General features: G+C 38.9%; 2 protein-coding genes across 2 annotated transcripts; one reads left to right on the top strand and one right to left on the bottom strand.

Moving 5' to 3' along the window:
• The first annotated feature begins 1607 nt into the window (after positions 1-1607).
• barhl1a (BarH-like homeobox 1a) lies at positions 1608-5628 on the top strand. The gene is made up of 3 exons (XM_024274838.2): positions 1608-2168; positions 3963-4209; positions 4808-5628. The coding sequence occupies exons 1-3, from the start codon at positions 1859-1861 to the stop codon at positions 5007-5009; spliced, it is 759 nt and encodes a 252-aa protein (XP_024130606.1). The 5' UTR covers positions 1608-1858; the 3' UTR covers positions 5010-5628.
• A 2868-nt stretch (positions 5629-8496) lies between these two features.
• On the bottom strand, positions 8497-21621 carry ddx31 (DEAD (Asp-Glu-Ala-Asp) box polypeptide 31). Its single transcript, XM_024276359.2, has 22 exons — positions 20839-21621; positions 20354-20489; positions 19332-19451; positions 18876-18986; positions 18651-18811; positions 18432-18507; positions 18321-18364; positions 17776-17846; positions 17105-17214; positions 16986-17027; positions 16199-16263; positions 14953-15072; positions 14779-14885; positions 13658-13884; positions 13440-13577; positions 13307-13366; positions 13181-13231; positions 12967-13106; positions 12575-12659; positions 11071-11182; positions 10670-10907; positions 8497-9213 (listed from the first exon to the last, which is right to left on the bottom strand). The coding sequence occupies exons 1-22, from the start codon at positions 20922-20924 to the stop codon at positions 9078-9080; spliced, it is 2436 nt and encodes an 811-aa protein (XP_024132127.1). The 5' UTR covers positions 20925-21621; the 3' UTR covers positions 8497-9077.
• Between the last annotated feature and the right edge of the window lie 30 nt (positions 21622-21651).

Here is a 21651-nt window from a genome sequence, read left to right as displayed (position 1 = left end):
AGCAGTCCAGTTTAAGATCAAAATCCTGCAAAAAACAAAACTTTCAGGTGCTCTCTGGACCACGCGAGGATAAAGTCTGAGTGTGGTTGTCCAGGATCCACCCACTTTTGCCCAACAGTAGCAGGGATAGGCTCCAGCAGCTCATGACCCCAAAGGGAATAAGCGTGTTTGGAAGATTTGCTTTGTGCACATCTATCTACACCACATGTGTCAAAGTCAAGGCCCGGGGGCCAGACCTGGCCCTTTGGTTGCTAATGGCAACATGTGGATAAGAGGATGAGGATTCCAGATCCCCTCTCATCACGTCTGCAGAAAACTGCTCCAGCCACATGACATCCATGACGAGGTGAAGTACAGCAGCATTAAACACGCATTATGGGTAAAACCCATAGGCGGTCTAATCAAAATGTAATGGGTTTGTTAATTATAAGATATAAGAAAAAAAAGAATAAAAGAAAAGAAAATATACATTTATCGTCACTGACCACATGGGATTAAAGTTTGTCACTGTATCTGTGCAAAAATAATGTGTGCCAAATATAAACATGCAGGTTTTGTGCATTTGATGATTAAGAATAAAATGCATATTACAGATAAAAAATCAAATAAAAGTTGTTGGAAAGCAACAGCAACGGTGGATCCAGCCTCAGGCAGTCTGAGTGAGTGACAGACATCTCTGAAATTTACAGCTGTAAGTTTGTTTGATTTCCTCACAGTTACAGTTGTTCTCAATCATTGTCGTGCATTTCTCACAACAGAATTAAACTTCTCACAACAGTTAGTACGACCTCCACAATATTTAGTCATTTGTGCACAACCTGGTGTCAGCTTCATGTTCATTTCATCCAATAACAAATCCGTTTGGACACAACCCAATTGATGAAGTACAAATCTCTATGAATTGATCAATTTCGACTTACTTTTGATCATTATTTATTTGTTTTATCATGTCTGTCCTCATCATTAAAGAAGCTGGAGTCATAACTTGTTCTTTTGAAAACACTGACACTTTCATTGACATCAAAACTTGTTTTTGAAGCATGAACTGCCCATTTTGAGCGACTGACTTGCATTTTGAGAAAGTGACTCGCTTTTTTAGCTTACCTACCATGTTTTTTCAGTTTGTACTAATAGTTTTGAGAAACGCCTGAGTAGTGCTGCAAACTTTAATCCTGTTATGAGAAATGTACTAAATCGAAGGAGAAAAACTGTAACAATGAATCTTCAACCTGGACAAGTTTAGATCATTTTGACAGAGATGATTAAAGCAATTGAATAATGATCAAAAGCAAGTCAAAAATGATCATTTTGTAGAGATTTGTACTTATTTGTACTTTGTACAAAGTAGATTTGTACTTTTGTGTCCAAAAGGATGTGCTATTGGATGAAATAAACATGAATCTGCTCAAGATTGTGTCCAAGTTTAATTCTGTTGTGAGAAACGCACTAAACATTTGAGGAAAAACTGTAATTCATAGAAATACTTTTGTTGTCTGCTGTCACACATCTGTTTCCAGCATTTCTTCATATCCAATGCATGACTGGGTATTCCAGTGAAGTTGATCAGAGTTTAAATGGTTCCGACATGGTTCACTTTAGACAGGAGGAGGAGGAGGAGGAAGAGGAGGGTGACCAGGAGGAGGAAGAAAGAATGTAGCTAAAGAGGAAAGTTTGATTCTCGTGTCTCTCTCCGTGGTGCTGAAATTCTGTTGCCAGCTCTTTTATGAACTTTAATCAAAAACTTTTTTCCTTGAAATAATCCTCCAGCTGTGTGTATTTTATGTCAGCACACTATAGAGTCCGCTCCTGGATGTCAGTCACTAACTCCTGACAGGACCTGCACCTCCTCCCGGTCACCATGGAGCTTTCTGCCTCCAGCAGCTCCTGCTTCCTCACCGGCTCTCTCCTCCCATCGCCGCCGCCCGGCGCGGCTCTCTCCCGGCCGGAGAAGCGGGATCTCTCGGAGCATTCCTCCCCGCCTCCGGACTCCGAGCTCCGGCGGGACCGTCCTCTGCAGCAGCGCCGCTCCATCAGCTCTTCTTCTTTCCTCATCCAGGACATTCTGGCGGAGTCCCGGGCTCTTCCTGACCCGGTCCGGGTGTTGGACTGTAGATCGGATGGAGATTATTGGGAAAAAAGAAGCGATTCTCCCGACAGCGACAACAAAGGTGAGAGGACGGGAAAAAACATTGAGGAAAAATAAAAACTTTTGGGATCCCAGTGTTTTTAAATTAGCTGCATCTAAAATGTGATTTTTTTTTGGCATAAATGATCGCGATTAATCTCTTTAATAATCAAACTGAAGCTATTTTATAATGGTACAGTACAATTATCTTATGAACTTGTCACAGACAGTTCAATCACGGGAATATAAATCAATTAAAATCGATTAAATTAATTCATTGTTACACACATGGAAGAAAACTATATGGGAAGCAAAGCAGCAGGTTAGTCAGTAGGGATTAAGCTACAGCACAAATATATTCATCCAATCTACTACAAACAGAAATTCTTGAGTTAAATTTTTATTTAACAAATATGTTCTTCCCAAACTTCCTCTGAACTCTAATCACAAGTCCCTTCAGAAAATTCTCAATTGGAAAATCATCTGACAGTGAGCTCAAATTTAGTCTGCACAAACATCTGCCCTAATAGTACTCACTATGAACCAGGAACTAATACTCATCTTTTTTGCTCTAATAAGGTTAATCTGAGCTATAAAATACTTCAGATGAAACACAATATTCATGATCAGCTGACCATCAGAGAGAATTACTTTTCTAAAGTCCTATTTGTGTGTTCATCAGGGTAAATATAATAAATGTACATAAATGTTTTTAACATAAATGTATTTTTGTCTCATTATGATTAGAATCTACCCAACAATTTTCTGATCTATTGGTCTTTTAATGATTATATTTTTAGCCAAAATCCAAAAATCTGCGTTCAGGGCACAGTTTCTGCAGAGTGGCAGGAGTTCATTAGAAATTCCCCTCTTAGTTGTAGGTGGGACTGTTGGAGCAGAGTAAGCCTGTCCTGACTTCCCATCATCCCTTCGTTTTAACTCTGTCCCGCTAGCTCACAACCATAACATTTCTGGTGCAACAAAAATAGTGAGTAATATCTGAGGTATCCTGCCGTATAGTATTGATCCAGATACCAGATCAGACGAGGAAAACAAAGATGTTCATGGATCTATTTGTCCACTTTGTGGCAGGTTTATTAGTTCAGGCAAGAAGAAAGGAGTCCACAAAGCTAGATCAGGGTCAGACAGACAGAGGTCAATCACGAGCATGAGAACATCAAAGAAAAGACTAGAGTTGTCAGAGTCCAGGTGAGGGTCAGGGCAGGCGGCAAGCAATCCAAGAATAAGCAGGGTCAGAAAACAGAAGATCACGACTAGATAGAAACGCTCAGTAAAGCAGGCAAGGTGGCACGAACAATACTTTGCACCGAGTACAGCTCTGTGTAGTGCTCATCGTGTGGGGGATTGTCAATGAGAGTCAGCTGAGCGGCATCCAGGGAGTGTGCGCTGGGGCTGCTGGGAGATGTAGTGTGTTTAGTACTCTGGAGACCACCGGTGACCAGAGGGGGAGACAATACTCAAAAATGCAATCTTAATTTTCTTTATGTTTGTCATTGAAAATGGCACAAGAACATGTTAACAGCACCATTTTCACTGGAGTGAGTCTTTAAAATGAAACAGGAACTCGACTTTTACTGGGATTGGAAAAAGGTCAAAGTTCATTAGAACATTTTAAAATGTATTTGAACATTTCAATTCAAATTAATCTGTGAGTTTGTTGGTTCAATCCATATTATCATTTCAAATCATTGTTCATAAGAAATGCAAAATATTTCAAATTATTTGTTTGATTTGATTGATTTTTTCATGAAATAAAGGAGGTTTATTCAGGTTAGAAAAATCATCAGTTTTCACTATTCTTTTTGGGAATTTTCAGAGTCTGGACTAAAGTCAGATGAATGGTCCCGTCACGCTCCCTCTGAAGGTGGCGGCAGCTCGGATTCGGTCGGGGTGCGCCTCAAGAAGCCCCGTAAAGCTCGGACGGCGTTCAGCGACCAGCAGCTGTCCAGGCTGGAGAGAAGCTTCCAGAAGCAGAAGTACCTGAGTGTCCAGGACCGGATCGAGCTGGCAGCCTCCCTGCAGCTCAGTGACACCCAAGTGAAAACCTGGTACCAAAACCGGAGGTAAGCCGGCTCAGTTAGAACCAGGTGAGAGCTGCAGGTGCAAATCCAGACTGAACTGGTTTTCTGAGTTTACAGGAGAAGCATTTTACAGATTAATAATACAAATAAACAATCAATAATTTAGCAGTATATGATGTAATCCGCGCTGAGTAATTTATGAGGGAGCAAATCTGAAGCTTTCAATGCAAAGTGGAAAATGAAAAAATCTGGATTTTCATCTGATGTCAGAACTGTTTTTTCTGGAATTAATTTTTTTCACACAAAACAATTCAAGCATTAAAGTATTTTGGTTGAGCTACTGTCACCGCCACAGAGGAGCTCCACCACAATAATGCTGATGAGGGAGAAAAGAAGTTTATGTCCAGAAGATGTTTTTGTCGACCTCCTGTTGGGTGTAGGTCTGCTAAAGTTGATAAAGAGTATTCTAACATCAAGTATTTGAAAGATGAGAGAAGTTCATGTGATGATGTCATTTTAGCAACCAACCCTCACTGATGGGGATGAAGATTTCCTTTCAGAACTAAGTGATTGAAAAAAAAACACACAGTTCCCTGATTGTGCTGTTGTTGTGTAACACGTATGTTGTGTTTCTCTTCAGGACGAAGTGGAAGCGTCAGTCAGCTGCGGGTCTGGAGCTTTTGGCTTCAAACGACAAGATGTTCCTGCCTGCACACTTCCAGTGTCCTCCTACCTCACCCATCATGGACTCCTACCTGTATAGAAGCCCCGCCCACCACTACTGCCACCCCGCAGCCCTCCCTCTGCTGCCCCACATCTTCACCCACATGGACCCCCACTGACAGCAGCATGACGGAGGGCTTTTTTTCTTCCCGATTCCTCAGACAGACCTTTGGATATCTTTAGAGTCTCACGTTCAGATTCTGAAAGTCAGGTGAAGGATTCAAAGGTGGAGGACTGGAGATGAGTCAGAGCTGAGGGTTTGAGTCCAACCAGACATCCTGCAAGTAGAAAGATTTTTAAAAATTCCCCAATTTGATTCTTTCTTCAAATTGAAAAATGTAAACATGTTTGGTTTCAATCTCTTTGTTTGGTCTCGTTCTAGATCTTTATAAATCATCTTTCATATCTGTGGGATGTTCTTTGCTAACAGGTTGTTTTGACTTGGTGCTGGTTCCACATAAACTAGTGATGCACTTGTCCTGCGTGGAGTTCAGTTTTTTTTTATTCCATTTCTTTAAAAAAAAAAAAAAAACAGAGGATGTCTGATTAGGTATTTCAGTGACCTCCGTGTCCACAGGTGTATAGAATCATGCAGGTAGGCATATGTGAAGGAAAACTACTGGAGACTGGACATGGACTTTCCACACTACTCCATGTTCTTGTCAGCTAGACGTGAATGGAAGCATCAACTCGTATAATAGTCTTCTGTAGATACCCCTCAACCTTAAAGGGTAACCAAACCCTAAATCAACTTTTTTTGTCTGTTGACCTCTATAAATGGGGCTTTAAAAGTGCCGTCTGTTGGTCATTACCACATTTTTGACAAATTTAAATGAACTTGTTTAATTCTTGAAAATATAGTTAAAATCGTCTGTGTGCTGCCCCCTACAGGTTGAACCGAGGTATTATATTTGAATTTCGTGATTGGTCAAACCATTTAAATCACATGTCATTTCAGGAGTCCTACGTCATGATCTGCAGCCCCAGTAATGAGAACAGGCCTGTTCCATTTGTCCATTAAAAACTTCATAAATCAGAAAAATAACTGTGAAATCACTTGAGAAGTCTCCGATGTAGCAAAACAAAAACTATTTTAGTCAACTTTAATCTCTAAAAACCTTCATCCCAAGTACAGCTGTGTAGAAGCTGCTGTCCATCTCCAGGATTATGTTTGGACCATTGACTGTATATGAAAACTGGACCTAGATAGTGTGATGTCACCCATAGAAGATGACCTAATTTTGGGTCCGACAAAATTAAGTCAATTATTTTTTCACTGCCATGTCGGAGCCAGACAACATCAGTGATTGGTTTGAATTGATCTGAGTTTCTATGGCAACAATTCTCACCAATCAGGAGTGATCTGTGGGAGACCACAGACTTTTATCGAGGCATCTGGTGGGCCAGTTTATAAAATGAATAACTTGCAATAAAGAAAAAAAATGGGGATTAGAAAGAACATGTTAAAAAAGGTATCAGAGCAAGAATGGTTATTCTGACAAATAGAATGACTGAGTAATAACTGTTTATTTCTCTATAGAAGTTTATGGGATTCTGGCTTCTTGAAGCCAACGGGTACTTCCTGTTTGGGACGCTAGTCCAGTTTTCATGTACTGCCAAAGGTTTGGATTTCATCAAGAATTTCTAATCCAGGAAGAGCAACATCACAGGCCTCAGTTCAGTCTGTGTCAGCAGAATGAGTCTTCTGTAGAGACTAGACCACAGTAGAATGTCTTCTGATGAAGAGCAGCACCATGTTTGGAGGACATAACCTGATGATGTGTGGGTTTGTCACCAAACTTCTCACAGAAGTCTGTGGAGCATTAGGATCACTGCTTCTGACCATCACCTGCTCTGAGCTCAGCCTTTTTTTTGTTTCTCCTCGACTGGATTGGAGGAGCTGCTGCTGCTTTGATCTGTTCTCCCGTTTGCTGATGCTCTTCTGAACAGATGCTGAACTTATATTGGTGGATATCCTCTTGTGTTTTTTTTTTTTTCCTTGAACAGAAAGCAGCTCGGACTTGCTCAGTGGCTTCCATCGCTGCTCTGATAAATAATGAATCGATCACCAATCTGTTTGCTGTGCTTGTAAATCTGTCCAACCAGGCGACTGGACACCAGGTTCAAACATTTACGGAGCTATTAACTCCTGAAATATTAACCGTGGAATGAAAAATGGATGCCGGACAGAGAGGGTAGTTACACAGCAGAGTGAGGAAAGTGCAGCTTTTAAGACAATTTCCTGAAACATGTTTCTTTTTTTAAACGTTTTTCCTGGTGTGTGAGCAGATCTTGAGGAGTTTCAACTCTTTACAGTCTGATGAAGTTGGAACCAAAAACGTTCAAGTTATGAGATTTTTATAACAGCACCGGAAAGGTCCTGGATAAGACGTCACACAGTCGGAAAATGGAACAAAGTAAAGGTGAATTTAACAGTGTGTTTCATTTTTATTCATACTTTTCTCCTGTGCTCACTAGAAGATGAGAAAAAGAGATAAAAGTAGATAGTGGGTCTTCTGCTTGATCTGCTGCTAAACAGGACTGGTTAAAATAAAAAAATAATTCAATAACATTTTCATTATTAATAATTCTTTAAGTATTTTAACAACTGTTATTAAAATTAACCCGTAAAATTATATTAAATGCATATGAAGGGTTCAATCAAAACTTTAGCAGATCTTTTTACTTCTTCACTTTGATAACAAGAAATACATCCACTTTTTTTAACCGAAATTACTGTGAATTTCACATTTAAACTAGAAATTAATCTTTAAAATGAAAAATTTGTCTGAAAAAAACTATTAATCTGGGTTTTTTAAATGAAATGTTCTCAATTAAATGCTCACGTCTAGATTTAAATCAGGACAATCACACAAATGGTTGTCTTAATCAGAAGTGACCCTTAAGGCTGTGAGGGTCGAGTAAGCAATGGTTGTTGCTACAGGTTTACAACGATTTATGACGTAATTTAGACAATCAAAATCAAGGAATTGTATATTAAGTTCTAAGAAAGGGCTGAGAGACACATAAATGATTATATAACAGGAGCATGTGGGTCGATGGAAATGTGAATGTGGGCCAAATGCGGCCCACGGACCGGACTTCACCTTTGCTAAGGTGTTTCATCTTTATAGAAACTAATAATAATAATTTAAGTTTTATTGAGAAAACTTTGTACTAAAAGCTTTTTTTTCAGAACCTTTTATTTTTCCCTCTCAGCATTTCAGTAATGTTGTTTTTCTTCTTCTATCCTTCAGTTTTAGCAATCAACATTTGGCATCAAATTCAGCCATTTCAGTAAATCTTTTAGCATTTTTCATTGATTTATTGTAATTATTCTAAATAACTCAACCGACTCTTTTCCTTGTGCAAAAGGATTTCAGAAATGAATGTTCTTTGGGTATTTTGGTATAATCTGCATTCGATAACTTTGTATTACAGTTCAACTGTTTTGTTTTCTAATTTGAGATTTTAGCTTGTCATCAAACATGTTTTTTTCCTCTTTAGTGTTCCACATTTACAAATGTGACTCATTTAAATGTTTAGATTTTAGTTTAAAAGTATTAAACATCATTATACACAGAAAAGAAAACACTAGGATCAGAATCAAAGACCAAATAGGATTTTATTGTCAGTCTGAAGCAGGTTTACAGATTTCATCTTAGTGAATTATTTAAAAACATGTGTTGATTTTATGTACAACATCTTTACAACATAAAACCGTAAAAGTCCACAGTTCCATAAAGTCTCCTCTAATGATTAAAGACATCATTAGTGAACCTGGAACCAGAATCCAAAGTTCTGGTTTCCTCTGAAAAGACAGAGGAAGGTTTCTGGAGATGATTATGTTCTCTGACCTTCAGCTGCAGGTCCAGCAGATGTACTGAGCCATACTTCAATATGTTTCCAGAATATCAGGTCCATTGTTGTAAGCTCCGCCCCCAAAGCCTCACATTTTTAGAAAACGAGTCAAGGAAAATGTTTGCTTTTTTTGTAGAGCAACTTTCAGTTCCTGCTTCAGTATTTCCACGTACTGAGGCAGAAGTTTGACTAACTTCTTCGCTGACCGTTCTTCAAACACAGGAGACATTTTTATAAACCTGTTATATTCAGTCTTTCATATTTTTCCTTGATTTGACCAGTTTTTGGAACAGCTGGATGTTGGCGTTCTCTTCGTCCTCTGCTCCTCACTCCTCTTCCTGAGACCCGCTCAACTCCTCCTTCTTCTTCTTCTTCTTCCTCTTCTTTGAGGAGTCTGCTCCCTCGAGTCCGTTTGAAAACTCGGAGCGCAGCATCCCTGCTTCCCTCTGGCCAGAAAAAAACCTGAAAATTATTTAAAAAAAGAAGAAATTTTAAAGACGGAGTACGGCTAGAAGAGCTAAGAACACTTAACTACAACTCCCAAAATGCAACACAAACAGACCTGTACCAAATAAAGGAATAAAGCCTTGGTAAAGACTCTTTGGGTTTTTTATAATTAATAAAAAGTTAGGGGCAGTTTGAACATTTTTCATGTCATTTTCAGCCTCTTCAACAGAAATGAAGATCTCATTCACTATTTGGTTTAAAGCTTTTTTCAACAGCTCACACTGGAATTTCCTTTCATTGACAAACAAATGTTTTGGTTTGACTGTTTTTTGAATGATGTAACAAAAGGCTAATCCATAGATCTGAGAACTTTTGCAGCATTCCTGAACAGTTTGCAGCTTTTAGCTGACTCACTTTCTTCTACTAGTTGATTTATTTGACACATTTTAGCAGTAATCAACAATTATTCTGCTTTTTGTCTTTTACTTTTCTTTAACTCTTTTGAGCTTATTTTGCATCTAACCTTAGAGGTTTGCAACCTGAGGCTCCGGAGCCACTTGTGGGTTTTTGACTGAAGAAAAGTCATAAAATAGGAATTTTCCAAAGTGAGGGTTACTGATTTTGCATTGATTTTATTTGAATTAGTTACATTTATACATTTCTAGAAGATTCTAGAAGATGAACAATCCAAAAGTTTTTACATCCCCGTTGACATCAAGAGGCCGTGATCGCTCTACGTTTCCTCTAGAATGTACAGATTTCAAATACTAGGCAAACGTTTGGTAAAAAGACAGCTTTTTCATGAGTTTAAAGCACATATTATCTTATGCTGCACAACAATGGTTAGTAGTTATGCAAATGACATTGTTGCAATATAAATTTAATATTTGTTTTAATATAATTTACTAGTAAAGTAAGAAAAAGGATCCACCAAAGTTGACCAAAGGTATAAAAAGAGAAAATACTTGTCTTGTGCTTTTTTTTCTTAATCTTTCATAGGAGAACATTAGCTGGACTGGGACAAGAAGGCTTTTATTTTGAAAGGAAATCATACATCTGTCAAAAGTAAAAAGAAAAAATACCAGTTGTTTTAAATATTTATCTGAATGTATTCATGCCATAAAGAAATAATATTAATATTTATTTTAAAAGTAACAATACTATGAATGCAAAACACCACCAAACGTACCTAAATTGTGAAATCAAACGTTGCTGTTCCTAACAGATTTAGTAAAGAACAGTCCCAGATGGCTCCTTTATTGTTAAAAGTTGAGGACTCCTGGTCTAATCTTTGCGGTAGTTAGCTTAGCTATAGTTCTATTAAGTGTAAGGAAGTTTTGATCTTCAAAGCTGCACATGAGACTATATCTTCAGTTCAAACTGCTGCTAACCGTTTAGCTTTAGCATGAATAATATTTGAAACTAGTTGCTTATTAGGCATTCCACTGAACATCTGTCAGCAAACATTCACCTTTTCTTTCCTGCGATCTGCTTCTGGACTCGGTTTGTGACCGGACTCTTCCCCTGTTTCCTCGCCAGATCCTTCTTTTTGTTCTGTCCTTTGGTTCCCAGGGCGGAGCTCAGCCCCCCCGGAGCGTCTCTGAGACCGAAACTCTTGGCGGCGTGTCCCAGGTGGAGGAAGCGGATGTGAAAGATGTGCTTCAGGTGAGCGGGGTAGGTGGTGTAGGCCCGCAGGTATGACTGCAGCGCTGGAGACATCCCAAAGTAAAGAAAACATTTTTAAAAGACAGATTTACACAACAATGAACAGAGCTTCACAGAGGAAGAGAAATAAAAACTTAAAATATTCTAAAAGTCAAATTGCTACAGAAAGAGTAAAATCCTGTTTCCCTGAAGGCGGTGCCGCCTCACCTTTCTTAGCCGCCTGCAGAGACTGAGCATCAGCGTGGACACAGTTCTCAAACTCAGTCTGGAGGACGGTGGCACGTTCACGGACCTCCTGCTCCAGAGCTTTGGATGAACTCTGGAGACAAAGACTCTGCAGGTTACTGACAAACTCAGCCAGACGTTAAACCCACATCTGAAAGCTGATTCTACAGCAGCAAAGAAAGTGCTGACTTCTGTCACAACTGAATAGAGCTGCCACAAACGATTATTTTAATAGTCGACTAATCACCGATTATTTTTTGCGATTAGTCGACTAATCGGATCATGCACAAAGTGGATGTAAAACACACATCTTAACCATCATTAGATTTAGACTAACTAAAAACTAGATATATTCACACCAGCATTATCACAGATAGAATGCTGTAAGCTGAATTTGGCCATAGAAGATGCTAGTGACGATACCTGAAGACGCTGATAGCCAGCTAAAATATTAGTTAAAGGCCAAATTAGCCTTAAAAAAAGCCTAAGTTAGCCAAAACTGCTAGCATGTAGCTGAAATATTAGCTAAACAAAAAAATAGCCTAAAAAACAAACAAAAAAAAGCCTGAATCAGCCAAAACATGTAACATGTAGATGAAATATTTGTTAAATTTCAAAACAGCCTAAAAAAAAGACAGATTTAGCAAAACAGCTGGCATGTAGCTGGAAATTTAGCTTAACACAAAAGAAGCCTAAAAAGCTGAAAAAGCCTGAATTAGCCAAAACAGCTAGCATGATGCTGAAATATTAGCTAAACTCCAAAATAGCACAAAAAAACCTTAATAAATGACAAAATAGTCCAAAAAGTTAACAGAATAACATTATAACTTTCAACTTTACTACCTTCTGACTCCATATAGTATAAAGTAGAGACTAATCGACTATTAAATTAGTTGTCGACTATTTTAATAGTCGATTAGTTGATGATTAGTCAACTAATCGTGGCACCCCTACAACTCTTTTGGTTCCTTCAAGCCTCTTAGAAGAAAAAAAAGACAGTACTGAAGCTAAAAACTAACAGTTTTAAGATCTCTGACATAAAAGACCATTTTATTTCAGTGAAAAAAATACAAGAAAAATCATAGTTTGGTTTAAAAAAATTAACAAAAACAAAAAAAACTTTTTGGAAAATTGATGTCAAAATGACACAAAAACGTTTGTTTGGTAGAATAGTAATTTTTATTTTTTATTTACCCAAAATTAAGTTTAAAAGATTGAAGCCAAAAGTTTAAAAAGTCATTATTTTAAGAACTAAATACATCGGGTGTTTTAAAATATTATGACAGCAAAACTGTTTGCAGAAAAAAAATCAGTAGTTTTTTTTAAGAAACAAAAAAAGTCATTAAAAAACTAAATGTTATTGCATTAGAACAGCTTAAGAAAAATGAATAATTTCAAAAAATATTTGTATCTTCGGATGATCTTTATTAGAAAAGTCCATAAAGCCGCTCTGAACTCAGCTGGAGGATGAAGGTGGGTGGCGTACCTTGCTGTGGTATTTGCCCCGCCCCCTGTAGGTATCATCCAGCATCAGACAGGAAAGAATTTCCTGCAGTTTCATCTCCGATAGGCTGAAAGACACAAAGCCCCGCCCACTTAGTAAAAGACACACCTCTGAAGAACCTTGGTGACTTAGATCAGAACTGTTGACTGTATATGAGAACTGGACTTAATGAGCGTGACATCACTATAGAAAATAGGGACGCTGCTATGTTGGTAACAGCTGTTTATTTGTCTATAGACGTCTATGGGATTTTGGCTTCTTGGAGACAGCAGGTACTTCCTGTTTTTTTTGGGGTGGGGAGGGTTACTTATTCCAGTTCTCATATACAGTCAACGTTCAGAACCTACAATGCTTCCAGCCTCCATTGAACAAACCTGATGTTGTGATTGGCCAGCTCACTGATGAAGGCCGTCTCAGCAGGAGTGAGGAAGAGGAGGCTGCTCCCTCTTCCTCCTATCCGAGCCGTGCGGCCGACGCGGTGAACATACTCGGCGGCAGACGTTGGAGGAGTGTACTGCACGCACGAAAAGAGAATAATGTGACATCACGCTTCTATGACGGACTTCAGTGAGCTGGAAATAAGCTTACCTGAACTATCCAGGTGACCAGAGGCAGGTCCAGACCTCTCGCGGCCACGTCCTTTAAAAAAAGCAAACAGGAAACTTACTAACATGCTGGTCAAAGTCGGACTGGCGTGGAGTCCATCTTACTGACCGTGCACAGCAGAACTCCAGACTGAGACGTTGAGAACAGCTGGAAGACCTCTGAACGCTCCTGAGCAGGAAGAATGAGGCTTTATATAAAACAAGATCAGGGTCTGACACTCGCTGGATTCACCAGCCGTTACCTCCTGCTTCATGTTGCCGTGGAGACGCTGAAAACTGAGATGGGGATGGGCTGACGGACGGGTGAGAACAGAGGTGAACACAGAGTGAAGGAACTCCACGGCCTCGCAGCTGGAGACGAAAACGATGACTTTGTTGTCCTGAGAACACAAACATACGAGACGTCAGATCACCATGGCAACGGGTTTGGGGTTCAGCATCATTCTCTGAGTGGGCCGACCTTGCATTTGTCCAGAATGAACGCAGCCAGGCACACCAGCCGGATCTTACTGGGAACCACCACCACAAACTGCCTCAGAGCCTCCGGTACTGCAAAGCTCTCCGACGGGTTGGCTGGTTCAAGGTCAGAGGTCACATGGGAGGAGCCAGTTCGTTCAGAGGAGGGGGGTCCGGAAACTTGGATGCTGACGGGGTCCTTTAAACATACATCAGCTAACCGGCTCACTCCTGCAACACAGAGAAAGAATTCAGTTTTTCTTTTTGTCCAATCAGAGTTTGTATCCAAAATATTCAAAACAGAACAAACCGTGAACAAACGTGAGTACAGAGAGAACAGATGTAGGTCATCCTAGAAGCTAGACGGCAGGAAGCTAAAGCCATGAGAACATGTGTGCATACAGTAAGAATACCAGCGGAAAATGAAAACATGTAGAATGTTGACAAATGTAAACTACAGCTCTACAGTTTGTCCTTTTTGGTTCATAGAACAGCTATTACTCTCACAGAAGATAACTTTTTTTTAGACTTTTGATGAAAACTGTTTTTAACATGTTCTTGTGGCATTTTTCTGATTATATTTATAAGGAAAATTAAGATTAAACCTGCATTTCTGAGTATTTATTTATTGAAATTGTTGTGAATCAAGAGCAGATTATAAAATGCTTTGTATTTGAAATAATAAAAAAACAAACAGATTTCTAAATCCAGAAGTGGGAAGTGTTTATTTTTTACTGGGAAAGTTCGCCTTTAGGGAGTTGCTCTCTGCCTGATCACTGTAACAATATTTTTATGCTCCTGAGAGCAACTTTTTGAAGATTAAAAACATCATCAACCTGGAATCTTCAGTGATCTTCCACATAAATCTCTATAGAATATACATTAAGACTTGTTTCCTCCAACATCAGGAGGCCCAGCTTTCTCTTGCTATTGGAGCAAACTAATTTCCTCACAGTGAGATTAATAAACAGTAACAATATTATTCAAAAAGTCTCATAAAGATAAAATGAACTGGCTGCAGCTTCTTAAACTAAATTTGCTTTAACAGCTTTGACTTATAAAGTCTCAGCTTGCAGCAGCTCTTCTGTTTCCTCTGGATAACAGTGGAGTGAGAGTTCTGTTTACCGAGTGTCAGCGTGGCAGACAGCAGGACGTTCTGTCGGGCCGGTCCGGTCGAGTTCAGGCTGTTCAGTATGACTGTGAGGTCTTTTTCAAAGCCCAGGTCCAAAGTCCTGAGTGAAAGACATCAACCGTATGAATAAAACTTTAGGAGATGGTTTCAGTTTCAGGAGAGTTTACCTGTCAGCCTCGTCCAGAACCAGCCAGCGGACGGCGCTGAAGGCGATGCTCAGGGTGTGTTTGATATGATCCACCAGACGTCCAGGAGTGGAGACCAAGATGTTGATTCCTTTACGGATCCTGAAGGAGGAGAAACACTTCCACATGTTCACTGGAGGCGTGTCCAGCAACCCCAGGTTCTCTCCTCGCCTCTCTATGACCAGCACTCACACTGCTAAAAACAATCTGGTGATTAGGAACTAGAATCCTGGTTCCTCTAGAACAGAGTCTGCAGTATGAGGCTAAAGAGACAAAAGGCTCTTTAAAGTCTCCATTGTGGCTCTTTGTTTTTAAAAAAAAAAATGCTAAAAATTGTAAGAAATAGTTGGCTACTCTGGATTTTTTCATCAACATTAAGATATTCAAATTGGGGTAAACTTATATAAGTAAAGTTAACCTTTTTTTTTTTTTTACTTATAAAACATTAAATTAAGAGGGCTTGTTGATGACTACTACATAGATTTCTCCTGCAGGTTATCTTCAGAATGAGACTCTTGTGATAGACGAGAGATCCATGAATTTGCATGTATGGATATTTCTTCTAAATGGAATTCATGTTGGATCTGTGTTGTCATGTTTATATTCTATTATAAAAAGAGAACATGATGATGCTTTACCAAAGTCACAATGACAGTAAATACCAGGTTTGACTTTCTTGCATTTTTAATTAAAGTAAATCTGCTGCAGCAGGAGGATTACATTTTATTTTGAAAGGAACATGTATGTGCTGCTGTCAAAAATTAATGTTAAAATTGATAGATATAGAAAAATATAACATTGGTATAATTTATTATATTAATGAGTGTTTTAATGCCCTCAAATACTTCAATAAAGTTCATTTTTCTAAACAATAAAGTGGTATTTTGTGACTCACTGGGTTTTAAGAAACAGGACCAAATAGTTCTTTTTGGGTTAAATGTTGCAGGTTCCTGATCTAGAGCATGTGCATTTGTAAGCTGAGTTCCTCAGTAGTCGAGTTTATGCAGAAACCAGGTTAATTAAACAAATGCAAAAATAACTTGTTGAAGATTTACCACATTAAAGATGATCTCTGTTCATGGTAATCCAGATCGTCACTGAGAAACTGTGTTCTCTCTGATTAATGGTAAGTTTTTTATTTTGTAAGCAAAGTCTAAAAAATCTATTGAACAAATATAATACCATTTTATTTAGAAATAAGCAGTAAAATGCTGAATAGTGATGATACCTGGCCTTCTCTGCTTTCCTCTTCTCTCCTCCCATCAACACACCTGGGACGATCCAGGTAAACGGCTGTGAAGAGACAAAAGTTCAAGACGGTTTGACTCTTACAACAGGTAAATCTGTTAAGGATAGACCATCAGAAACGCATTGTTCCTGGTCTGTCATCCTTCTGTTGAAACACTTTCCTGCTAGCTTACAACCCCAACATAACATTAGCAGTGCATCAAAAACAGCGAGCAATATCAACTCAACTATTTGAGTTGAGAGATAATCAGAAATGCAATTTTAAGCTTAATTTTCTTTATATATGTCCTCCATCATGAGAAAAAAAACTTCACAAGAACATGTTAAAAACACCAGTTTAAACAGAACTGGTGTTTAACCCATTAGATCCCAGAACAGTTTTTCCTTAAAATGAACATTATTCATGATAAATCCCAAATCAAGAGGACAACATAACACACTTCTGATGTTTTTCAGTTACACTGATGTCAGAATGGGTTCAAACTGTCAGTCCACAGTTTCCTATAAAAGCATTTTCTTGCTTTTCTTCAAGTAAACAAACAGCTTTCTAATCAGATTTATTGTTTTGGAAAACAAACTGGTAAAGTTTTCCATTTATGGCTTTAAATTAATGATACTTACACGAAGGATCACAGAATGGAAATGTGAGAAATCAATGATCAAATTAAAAATGGAATCAAGCTGTGAATCTTTAAATAAAAATCAAGTGGATTCAGCCGTTAATGAGTTTTTTAGTGGGGTCTTCAGGGGACAAACAGAGGTTTTACCTTCAGAAGTTTCTGGAATATCTGGAAGGTCTGCACTGCGAGCTGGAATAAAGCAGAGAGGATGAGTTCTAGCAGTGAAGTGAAGAACCACAGAGTTCTGACGTGTTCCGCGGACAAACCTCTCTGGTGGGAACGATGACCAGAGCCAGAGGACCATCGGAGCGGCTGACTTTGGGCTGGAGGGACTGCAGACTCTGAACCAGCGGGACAGCGTAAGAAAGAGTCTTACCTGCAGACAAAATACTTTAAATAAACATTTGGAATCAATTGAACGGTGAGCTCTGAAAGTTTGTTTTTTAGAATGGAATTATAGAAATGAAAACATTTATTTATTTCTTTAACAATGCTTATAACCGAAGAAGGACATGGCTGCAGGCCAGATGGCGCCCAAACAACATTAAACTCCTCATTAGCCGGCAGCGGAAATGTCAAACTGTACAACTCGAAAGCTGAATTTGCATATCTATACTAGAAGATTCCTAACCCAAACCGTAACCAGTTTCAGTGATTTTCAAGGGAAGAGCATAAACTTCAGTCAGCACCTTCTGGCTAATGATGCTCTGGTTTTATCTTGGGCCATGTTGTTGTCTGCGGCCATGTTCTCTTGTTAAGGGTGTAAAGGTGCGTTTACACTGAACACGATTCGCGCTGCGGAGGCGGCCACTTTCAATGTAAAGTCAATGGTACCGACGCGAACTGAGGCGATCTGAGACACGTGTATAGTGATACCTATCGTATCGCCAGACTCCTACCAATACACACCCCTTCCTCTCGTGTTACTGTGACTCACCTGATCCTGTTTGAGACCGAACCAAAGCGTCTCGTCCCGACTGCAGAACAGGGATGGTCTGTTTCTGAACACTGAACACAGAAGAAAGCATGATCCAGCTTTACAAATACACTTCTACATCTATGAGTTCATGTTGGTGAAAACTGGTTCATTATCTTCTATTTAAGCCCATTTCTTAATATAAGTCAGATTTAATTTTCTACAGGGGAAATTTTTTTTTTCATTGTGTTTTTGCTTTTTAACATTAGAAAAACATTTAGACGTAGCATTTATTTCACATGATATGCTTTTAGAAACAAATAATTCATAATATATATTTTTCTATATTTTTTTATTATATTTAATCAATATAGGTGTGAGAAGCCTGAGGTATGACAGGAAAAGGGAAATGTAGTCAGACATGTTTCTCTGAGACAACAAAAAACCAAATAACTCTTTAAAACTAAGTTATTTTAAAGTTTAGTTGAGCTCAAAATGTTAGGATAAAGAATCAGTTGTGTCAATGCATCTTATGGAAGAAAAAACGTGTTTTTGAACATACTGACCTGGTCAGAGTGGAAACATTCAGCACTTTGTTCAGGGTTGCCACCTAGTGGAAAGAGACTGTAACAAACTGACTGGAATCAAACAGAAGACGCAGAGACGGAGTCTGTTACCAGGTGTGGATGCAGGTCCAGCTCTGAAAAAGAGTCTGAGGTGAAGATCTTCTCCTTTAACTGACAAACTGCTGCTCTAAAGGAGAAAAGAAAGAAAGACATGAAAAATGAGAGGAAGTCAGCAGGATATGAAAACAATTTCAGCTCCCATGAAGGAGGAGGACGAGGAACAAGATATTTGGATTATCCAGACGCTAGTTTATCCAAACAGTCCGATACCTGTGGATGTCCGGGATGTCTGGGTTGTGTTTGAACAGAGAGGAAGTCTTAAAAGAGCCGTGCCCTCCTTCCTTTCCTCCATCCTTCTCTTTCTTCTTCCCTTCCAATTTCCTTTCCTTCTTCTTTTGTGGCGACCTTTCTCTCACTTTAAGGGGCGGAGCCTGGGAGAGGACACACACCTTGTTGCATCTGTACATCAACAAACTGGACTGTCTGCCGAGGTACCTGAAGGTCTTCAGATGGAGCGGCTCCTCCCTCCTCTTCCTCTGCAGGAGCAAAGTCTGGACTATTGTGTTTGACGGAGCTGAACCTCCTCTTCTCTGCTTTCTGTTTCCTCTGAAGAAAAAAGTCGACTTAACTTCAGTTAGTTGAACTTCAGCTCAAGTATGATAAAAATGATCCTCAGTTTTGCCATTTTCAATATCATAATCTTTTAGATCAGACGTTTGGAAAACTTAAATACAAAGAAAGACGTCAATGTTTCAGGATTTAATTGACAGAAAGCCAAATGACTTCACTAAGGAAAAACAGAAGAAAATCCTCAGAGACATAAATTCATATGAATCTGTGGTCTGAATCCTCAAACCCCCAGAGACGTCTACTGTGCTGATCAAAGTTAAAAGCTTACAAATTCTGTCTCTTCGTAAGTTAATCTGATGAAACTGAAAGAAAAAGAGTCACCTGACAGTCTGCAGGAGGTGTAGCTGCCTCCTCCTCTGTGGACAGGAGCTCCTGCTTCCTCTGGTTGAAGGAGAACCTGGTCTGATCCTCCGAGGATGTGAACTTCTTCTTGCCTTTTTTCTGGGAGATCCAATAAAAGCAAAAAAATCAGCAACAGAATGTCTAATGTTGCAAGGATAAAGTTTATTACTTTTAGAAAACACCAGCTTTAGTGACTGTTTTTCTTTTTGGATTTATCCGTCGCACCTTACAAGTCTGACGGGCCGAAGCTGGCGTCCTACATTTTAGCTTCCACTTTGACAGTTATGGATTAAGAGTAAATCCCACTTTAATGGTTCCTACATTAAATCTAGTGTACTAAGACAGATTTAAATAAGGATAAACTTTAACTTAAAAAGCTAATACCAGTGGAGGTTAACAAAAAAAAAGAAAGGACAAGCCGCTCTGTGAAAATATTGTCCGACATGAATCTAGTATACTCCCTGAAAAGGGTTGGGGACCACTGATGTGCAAAACAGATTTTTGTTGTCCTTTTTTTCCTTTTAATTCAAAGTAGCAGTCTCAAGTGCTCTTAATCTAGATTTAAAAGTATTCATGTATTTTAACTCTACTTTTTTCTGCAAACCCACAGTCTCTTTTTTAGATTTACTTGAAAAGATGAATTAATTTAGCATGTTTTGTAGCAGCAGAATTTTAGCTGAAGTGCAGAACTTTGCAGATGACATCAGATCTGCAGGGAGATTTCAGACTAAATCACATTATTTTGTGTCTGCACATATGCATCTGGTCATAGGTGGTTGTTGCTCTGTATGTGTTAACCTTCCGTTGCCCAAAGGTAGGCGGGAAACTCCTACTAAAACGGGTATGAATGTTCCAGAGAAGAGAATTCCACATTGATCCCACATTGAGGGAATTACACTGGCAAAACAGCAGCTGGATAATAAATATAAGAGTCAGGCTGACAGAAGCTGGTAAAATCAGGGGACAAATGAAGGCAACAGAAAGCAAAGGTGAGGACTCACTGCTGCCCATCTCTGCTGAGCGGTCAGGTATTTCCTCCTGCTGGAAGGAGCTGGTGAAGACACATCAGTGCAGAGGTTCAGAGACAGCTGCTCGTCTGCAGGTGACATGCTCCAACAGCTGCTCCTGTCCCAGCACCTGGAGAATCACAAGTCACATTTCAGTTTCAGCATTTATCACTCATGCAGCTCCAACTGTCTCAAGCAGACAGAGACATGAGTTAGTGCGTTCAGAGTCCACGCCACAGAGTTTCACCCAAGCGCCAACTTTTTACGTTTTAAACATTTAAAGTGATCGTTTTATGAACCAAGTTTTGAGGAAAGATGACTCCCCGAATCTAAAGCGTAACGACGTCACGTTATAGGAGAGCAGCTGCGCGAGAAACAGCAGCTGAAATCACTATCAACTATTATTGGTTAGCAAAACTTTTATTATAGCAAATATATTACACAAAGTTAAGTAAAACTGTCTTAAAATGGAAACTCACGGTGTGAAGGACCACAAACACGGACACACGTGGAAATCTTTTCCGGTTGCGTCACGAAAGCCACACCTCCGTGGAGTGGCGAGCATGCGCAGTCTTTTTTTTTTTTTTAAGCGAAGTGAAGATTTTTATCCCCTTTCGGGCAAACTATAGTAATAATTAAATAATATAAAAATACTAAATATGCTCTGATAATAATACCCCACTTCAAATGATAATTTATGTTTCAAATCTGTATTTTTCACTTTATTTTCCAACTTTTTAACCTTCTTTTTGGCAGTCTATGAGTAACAATTTTTGAATTATATAAATTTAATACTTTACGTTTTTATTCATTTTTGTCTGTTTTTATTATTTATTTTATTTATTTATTTATTTTGCTGTATCCCAAATGAACTAAAATGTAAAATTAACTTCAGGACCCTGGAAGAAAACTGTTCTTCAGTTAAAATAAAAAGTTACAAATAAATATCATAACTTTCTCTTTTTTTTCTTTTAATGCAGTCTCTTCTCTTCATCCTCATTCTGGTCAGATTCTAGCTGACTGACATCAGTTCTGGTCCAGATCCGAGTCAGAAAGACTGGACTGAGTGTATGAAGGTAAACTCCCCCCTTTTCCCTAAACAAACACAGACACAACTTCCTGCTGATAGTGGTAAAAATAGAGCTGTCAATCAGGAGACGAGTGTGGTCCCTGTGGGACTCCAGGTGTTGTTTTGGAGGATTAATTATAGTCATGTAGCAGAACTGTGGCTTTGAACCGTCACTGAGTGTCTGAGTCAGAATTTAATCACTGATGAAAACAAGACATTTTAA

The sequence above is a fragment of the Oryzias melastigma genome, linkage group LG9 (assembly GCF_002922805.2).
Source record: "Oryzias melastigma strain HK-1 linkage group LG9, ASM292280v2, whole genome shotgun sequence".
NCBI lineage: Eukaryota > Metazoa > Chordata > Actinopteri > Beloniformes > Adrianichthyidae > Oryzias > Oryzias melastigma.
The sequence above is the reverse complement of the archived record's forward strand: the minus strand, read 5'-3'. Positions and strand labels throughout refer to the sequence as shown.